The 7,829-nt window shown below is 44.5% G+C and overlaps 1 protein-coding gene across 1 annotated transcript; it reads left to right on the forward strand.

The window, feature by feature from the left end:
• Positions 1-236: 236 nt before the first annotated feature.
• Positions 237-4,192, forward strand: LOC139451989 (uncharacterized). The gene is made up of 3 exons (XM_071233269.1): positions 237-318; positions 1,942-2,150; positions 3,266-4,192. The coding sequence occupies exons 1-3, from the start codon at positions 237-239 to the stop codon at positions 4,190-4,192; spliced, it is 1,218 nt and encodes a 405-aa protein (XP_071089370.1).
• The last annotated feature ends 3,637 nt before the right edge of the window (positions 4,193-7,829 follow it).

A 7,829-nucleotide genomic window follows, 5' to 3' on the forward strand; every position in this document is an offset into this window, starting at 1 on the left:
AGTTTTAACTAATACCTTTGAAGTCAATTTGTTCTTTTATCTTTTTAAATCTATTTGTGCTGACGTTGAGATGAAAGTGTGGTATATTACACGATGGACAAATAACCGTCTTCGACCGATCTCAGAAAAAACGAAGCAATCATTTCGAGACTAGTGTTGTGCGTCTATGCTATTTTAGATAATGTCAATGATATACCAAGGTTACTTTGTTGCTGATGAAGGGTGTCTTTGTCGCCATGACGCCCAGCTGCTCTGACCCGTGTCTGGATGGCGATGAATCCCTGATTCAGCAGTTGCCTCAACCAAGCAGACATCACGGTGTGCTCTGAACTTGTATGTGGAGAGCAATAAGGGAATACCATACTTTGATTTAAGACTATCACACAGACGCAAGTTGTCTTGGGGAAATGAAACCACGGCTTTTTCGACTGGGACTCCTTTCATCTTGGTTCAAATTCGCCCCGTGTACACGCAGACAACACTGACAAATCAGTTACATTGCTACTTCCAATTACAATTTAATTTCAAATTAAACTTTTAATTTCAGGATATGATTGTCGGTTACAGCATGATGTGTTTGTAATCTTATATGTATTTAAGTAAGGTGATGCTTCTTACTAAGGAAGTCCACGTGGGGATTCTGGGCAGAATAGTCCCCTAGGTACCGTGTACCAATCATTGCCAGAAGGGTCAGCAAATGGGGTTTGCGTGTTAAAGATGTTTGCTTTGTTGAACCTACGATGCCTTTGCCACGTTGATATTAAGTTCCAAAGCTGTTGCGCATAATACAGTGAAGTTCAAAACATAATTTCACTGTTGCATAAATGGTTTTATGTTCGTGTCGTCATCCAAAAATACTACCAGTTAGGCGTAAATCATTCTAGATATATTTCATGTATGTTATACCATCGGCGTCTTAGTCCTCGTATCTCTCTGACCTAAAACGAAATAAACTCAGCGGGAGTGAAAAGTTCACAGACATTTTCATTCACAAAGCTCAACTTGTACGAGTAAATGTACATGCAGTGACCTCGACCTCCGGTGATCTAGATCTGCTTCAGGTTTAGCCGGATATGCTCACTTTTCTAGTGAAATATTCAACAAATTCAGCTTCAGTTCCTTCATTGTCAAAATGATAAACAGTATCCTCAATTGAATACACAATGCCATATAGAAAGTGGTCAAATGTAACAAATGTTATATTTGGGATAACACTTTCTTAGTAAAGTACAGATTCTCTTAATTATTTGGGTTGAGTCCCTTGCGGGATTCGGACCCCAAATCCCCAGCACACAAAGTCAGCGATCTAACCCACTCAGCCACCGAGGCTTCCACAAAACTGAAAGTCCGACAACTGGTAGTCTAGATCACGTACCCCTCTGACAAGTGTAAATTGGCACGGCTCCCATGACCGAAAGCTATGAATACACACATTGCCATTTAGAAAGTGGTCAAATGTAACAAATGTTATATTTGGGATAACACTTTCTTAGTAAAGTACAGATTCTCGTACTTTTTTGGGTTGAGTCCCGTCCGGGATTCGAACCCACACTTGCCAGAGTGAGGCACCTTATCGCCAGCACACAAAGTCAGCGATCTAACCCACTTCATAACACTTTCATGTTTGTGGAAGCCTCGGTGGCTGAGTGGGTTAGATCGCTGATTTGGAGTGCTGGCGATTAGGTGCCTCACTCTGGCAAGTGTAGGTTCGAATCCCGGACGGGACTCAACCCCAAAAAGTACGAGAGTCTGTACTTTACTAATAAAGTGTTATCCCAAATATAACATTTGTTACAATATCCTCATTCCCATTTCCGTCATTTTCGCCAACGACGTTTGAGTGGTTTTACCACTGTTTTGCTTGTACGCCCAGCGAAAACTGTTACGTTGGCTATTCGAGATTGGTTCTTGTGTAGTGTTGACGTTGTATATTTCCTACAGGGAGTGTTATGTCCCCATGGATAGAGGCCTACCGGCAGTGCAATGTTTCCAAAGATGACTTCCTACAGGAAGACTTATATCCCGAAGTAGAGTTCTTCCGGAAGAGTTCATGTCCCCATGGATGGAGTCCTACAAGAAACGTTATGTCCCCGAGGATGGCATCCTTCCGGAAGAGTTATGTTTCCGAGGATGGGAGTCCTACAGGAAAAGTTAGTTCCCCGTGAACAAGGCCCTACAGGAAGAGTCGTGTTCCCTAAGATTGGGTACTACAGGAAGAGTTATGTCCCGAGTATAGGGTCACACAGGAAGAGTTGTGTTCCCTGAGATAGGGTCCTTCAGTCAGGAAGAGTAATGTTCCCTAAGATAGGGTCCTACAAGGAAGAATTATGTCCCCATGGGTGGAATCCTACCAGAAGAATAATGTAACTGTAGATCCTGTCTGAAAAGGTATGTCCTACAGGATGGGGTCCTACCGGGAGGGTTATGTTCCCGAGAGACTTGGTGCCCTACCGGCAGAGTTATGGCCCCGATGATGGGAGTCCTTGAGGAAGAGTTATAACTTGGATGATAGGTCCTCCTGGAGGTGTTGTGCCCACGTGGGTCTTCCCGTAGCAGTTGTTCTCCTATCAAGGATGGGTTAACTGTCTGCGACATAATGTTTTAGTTTCCCTGTTACCACTAATCACCTCATCTGATGGTCCTATATTCGTCCGATAAATGTGTGCTAACATTCAGTTATACGAAGAAAATAAAGTGTATGGATTAGAGTGTCGGGTTTGGGAGCTCATGTACTATTCCGAGTTGGACTCCAGCCGATCTTAGACTTCGCCACCACGAACTAAATCGAAAATCCCCATCCAATGAAAAGAAATCTTATCTTTCCACAAATAACTGATGGTCTCGTGGCGACACACTGAGAAACGACAGTGTCATTGTTGCCCCACAGTTCTAGAAGCTACAAAGGATCCAACTTCAAACAACCAATTAACAGCTGACCTGCTACAGTCGATTATAGTCACCATGTTGGCGACGATGTTGTGAAGAATAAACCTAATATTAGAGACCATTAGGCAGTGCTGGTGTCATGTTGAGAAAAAAAAATATTGTATCTGCAACAAGAATAATTCTGTCTGGCAAATAATACCATCCACAAATAGTAAGTTATTATTCTCAGTCAGCGAAAACACTGTGACTCATACCATGCAGCTGTCACAACGCCAAACATGGCTTGCAACATTCACCCCACATTATCTTGAAGCCGATTTACCTCCGAGATACGTTACTTGACCTGAGAGTTTTTAAGGGACACATTGCCATGTACTAGCAGCCCACAACCCAAACTCCAACCCCAACTCCTACACCAACCCCAACTCCTACACCAACCCTAACTCCTTCACCAAACCCAACTCCAACCAAACCAAACTCCTACCCCAACCCAACCTCCAGCCCCTACACCAACCCCGACTCCTACACCAAACCCAACTCCCACACCAACCCCAACTCCTTCACCAAACCCAACTCCTACACCAACCCCAACTCCTACACCAACCCCAACTCCTACACCCCAACTCCTACACCAACCCCAACTCCTACACCAACCCCAACCCCAACTCCTACACCAACTCCAACTCCTACACCAACTCCAACTCCTACACCAACCCCAACTCCAACCAAACCCAAACCCCTACACCAACCCAAGCTCCAACCCAAACTCCTACACCAAGCCCAAATCCTACACCAACCCCAACCCCAACTCCTACACCAACCCCAACTCCTACACCAACCCAAACTCCTACACCAACCCCAGATCCAATCAAACCCAAACTCCTTCACCAACCCAACCTCCAGCCCCTACACCAACCCAAACTCCTACACCAACCCCAACTCCTACACCAACCCAAACTCCTTCACCAACCCCAACTCCTACACCAACCCCAACTCCTACACCAACCCAAACTCCAACCAAACCCAAACTCCTTCACCAACCCAACCTCCAGCCCCTACACCAACCCCAACTCCTACACAACCCCAACTCCAACCCAAACTCCTACACCAACCCCAACTCCAACCCAAACTCCTACACCAACCCCATATCCAACTCCTACACCAACTCCAACTCAAATCCAAACCCAAACCCACTTCCAACCCAACCCCAACTCCTACACCAACCCCAACTCAAACCCCAACCCCCAACCCCAACCCCAACTCAAACCCAAACCCAAACCCAAACCCAAACCCAAACTACAACTAAGCCCAAACTCGCGGCACCTAGGAATTCCTAGGGCTTTGGTCCTGCTTCACACTGAACCGGGAAGTCGGGTAGCCTAGTGGTTAAAGCGTTCGCTCGTCACGCCGAAGACCATGGGTACAATGTGTGAAGCCCAGTTCTGGTGTTCCCCATCGTGATATTGCTGGAATATTGCTAAAAACCGGCGTAAAACCATACTCACTCACTCACTCACTTACACTAAAGTACATGTAGCACATGTGGTGTCTGCTTCGACAAGTGACTTTGTTCGAAATATGCTTTTGTTCATCCATCTGTGAAAAGGCATCCGGTAGGATGAGACTGCTAGCCTTCTTCTAGCCTCACAGTCAGTTTCGGCTGTATGCCTCAAGTGGAGCTGAAATACTGAATTACTATACTCGCTCACGCAAATTGTCCATGAGTGAGTGAGTAAGTGAGGTTTACGCTGCTTTTAGCACGATGCCCGCCACCTCAGGATAATATCAAGAAATGAAGGCATTTTCAGTGATATGTACTTATGTAAAATTGCAATAGATGTTGTTTCTTACCGCATTTGTCTTAAAGGTACATATAATATCAAACATACCGAATTCACAGTTTACATTTACAAATGTCAACAATATACATGACGTGTTAATGCTGTATAGAGTATATGCTAAGCTCAAATCACACGCCCCAAATCAGTCTCATCGTTCCATCAACGCCAGCATGACCCACATGCCCTGACGACTGGCAATCTGGGCCTCCACTCTAGAGATCAATTAAACACGAACTGAGTTAGCCATTTTCGGTCATAAATACCCAGACTTGTCTGTGTTGTGCTCAACTTGTCAGAGCTAATCAAGATAATTAGTATTGTGGACTACACTGATACCTGCTATTTAGACTTGGCCACTTAGGGGAGGTGTAGAACTCCCATGGTTCATTGCCGTCACGGGATACCGTAAGGTATCTAATAGATGTTGATTACCCTGTAATGAATGAATCAAATAATTCCTACTATGATCACGATTAGGTTGATGGAAGAAGTCCATCAGTATTTGCCAGTGTACAACTGACAATGTGGTAAATCTGCCGTCTTGCCTCTAGACACAGCGTCAATATTTTGTGAATGGTGTGCCATGTGATTATCGGTTTTTCGGCATGGTGAAGCAATGGGTGAAGTCCATTGTCGCGATCTTTCTGCAACATTACAAAAAGCAGAACTCAATGCATTCGTCTAAGTCTTCTGTGAGATCAACATAATATTGCAGTTAATTAGTATTTGAAATGTTCCCAAACTGTTTTCATTCATGTGTTGTTGCTTGCTGTTGCTTGCTGTTCCCGCCAATGTGGCATGTACACCCACGTGCTGAAGGACACCATCACAAACAATCATGTACAAGCACCTGTTCAGGGACACACATCCATTCAATCATGAACAAGCACCTGTTCATTAACACAATCATGTACAAGCACCTGTTCAGGGACACAATTCCATTCAATCATTCACACGCTCCGATTCTTTCACACAATCACACACAATCATGTACACGCACCTGTTCAAAGACACAATTCCATTCAATCATTCACACGCTCCTGTTCATTAACATAATCACAGACAAGCATGTACAAGCACCTGTTCAGGGACACAATCACACACAAACATGAGCAAACACCTGTTCAGGGATACAATTCTATGTAATCATTTACACGCTCCTGTCCATTAACATAATCGCACACAATCATGTACAAGCACCTGTTCACTGACACAGTCACATTCAATCATGAACAAGCACCTGTTCAGGGACACAGTCACATTCAATCATGAACAAGCACCTGTTCAGGGACACAATCACACGCAATCATGAACAAGCAACTTTTCAAGGACACAATTCCATTCAATCATTCATACGCTCCTGTTCATTAACACAATCATTTACACGCTCCTGTTTATTAACACAATCGCACACAATCATGTACAAGCACCTGTTCATTGATACAGTCACATTCAATCATGTACACGCACCTGTTCAGGGACACAATCCCATTCAATAATGAACAAGCACCTGTTCATTAACACAATCATACAAAATCATGTACAAACACCTGTTCAGGGAGACAGTCACATTCAATCATGTACAAGCACCTGTTCAGGGACACAATCAGACACAATCATGTACAAGCAACCGTTCACTGACATAATCACACACAATCATGTTCACACCCATGGAGTCCACATGCAAAGGAATAAACAGATTGAGTTATTAACTCAATTATTTGTCTAAACGTTGTCCACCCGTATGCACCTATAACACGATCGAATCACATCTATTTTGATGGCAAACGTTGTGGGCGTTGCAACACATGTCACATACATTTTCCCAACAGTCACTTAGTTCTCGCCCTCGTTGACCGACATAAGTATCGGCCCCTCGTTGTAAATATTTGATGATCGTGTAGGGAAAAGTGAATATAACCGCTTTCTGGAACCAACCGAAATTAATCCAATCAAAACGAAAGTCAAGCTGCATCGGTGGGGACAGTGAGGTCAGGGGGGAGGGGGGGGGGGGGTTGGGGGGGGGGGGTCGGTTTAAGCGTTAGTACCTCGCTTTAATGTCCTTCGGGTATGACGCCAAACACATAAAGCCTGACGAATGATGAAGTTGTAGATTCACTTACATCCACCGAAGTCATACCTCTGACCTCAGTCAACGGCGTTTATTATGATGGATCCTTCACTGAGCTCGGAATGTGAGCTCAGATGCCATCAATATACCATGCGAATCTCAGACTGCTGGAACCCGCTGGTGTCACGTGGGCTTCTTACACTGAGAGTGGAAATGCGTTAATAACATGATAGCAGTAATGAAGTTCCTGCCATGGTAAGATGAACATTATTTTCTGGAAGAGCCCCCGATGTATCTATAAGAATAATCAGACTGTCATGAATGACTTTTTAGCTGGAAAAGATGTGTTCCTTGGTTCTAAGACAAGGGTGGGGATTAGAGTTGGGGGGGGGGGGGGGGGGGGGGCGAACGTCAGAAACGAGCAGTATCAGTCCTGTTAATGGCATAAATCCCCTCAGACCTGTATCCTCCAGAACACAGATGTTTACACCAAGAAAAGAAGGTCAACCTTGGACGCACAATCAATACGGCCATGAGATTTTTTCGTTCGCTGAGAATGACGATAAACAGCATCTCACATGGTGGTTGGAATCCGACCATGCCCTCGGGGTTTGAATCTGGAACAGATGGAAACTACAGCAAGGGGAGCCAACTCCTCACGGACCAGAGTTTTCTGTCATCCGAAACCTGATGACAGGGGCGTCTGAGTCGAGGTGTCATCTGACTATACACGTACCATACATCATGTGAAAACAGACAGTTTAGATAACTACACAAGAATCAGCTGAGCGTCACATACAGATCGATATTGGCCATCAATCAGTGCATTTGGTGTTGTTAGAGTTAGTCCGGGGCTTGATACAGATCTCACCACCAGATGGTGATACTATGCAGATACAATAAAGGGAACATTTGTTTCTGACAACTGGGAGACAGGGCTGACACGGACACAACTACGTTTCACAGAACACACAGAGGTACACTTCCAGAAGGAAGAAGCAAGCTTTTACCATCAAAGGCCTGTGTATGTA

This window comes from Haliotis cracherodii, unplaced genomic scaffold, assembly GCF_022045235.1.
Source record: "Haliotis cracherodii isolate W230 unplaced genomic scaffold, xgHalCrac1.p SCAF_9, whole genome shotgun sequence".
In the NCBI taxonomy this organism is placed as follows: Eukaryota; Metazoa; Mollusca; class Gastropoda; order Lepetellida; family Haliotidae; genus Haliotis; species Haliotis cracherodii.

Excerpts from the sequence above, each read along its gene's own strand:
- LOC139451989 (XM_071233269.1), top strand. The coding sequence starts at position 237 with ATGACGCCCAGCTGCTCTGACCCGTGTCTGGATGGCGATGAATCCCTG. Across the intron at positions 319-1,941 it reads TCAACCAAGCAGACATCACG|GGAGTGTTATGTCCCCATGG; the intron begins GTGTGCTCTGAA and ends TATTTCCTACAG. Across the intron at positions 2,151-3,265 it reads ATGGGAGTCCTACAGGAAAA|CAGCCCACAACCCAAACTCC; the intron begins GTTAGTTCCCCG and ends GCCATGTACTAG.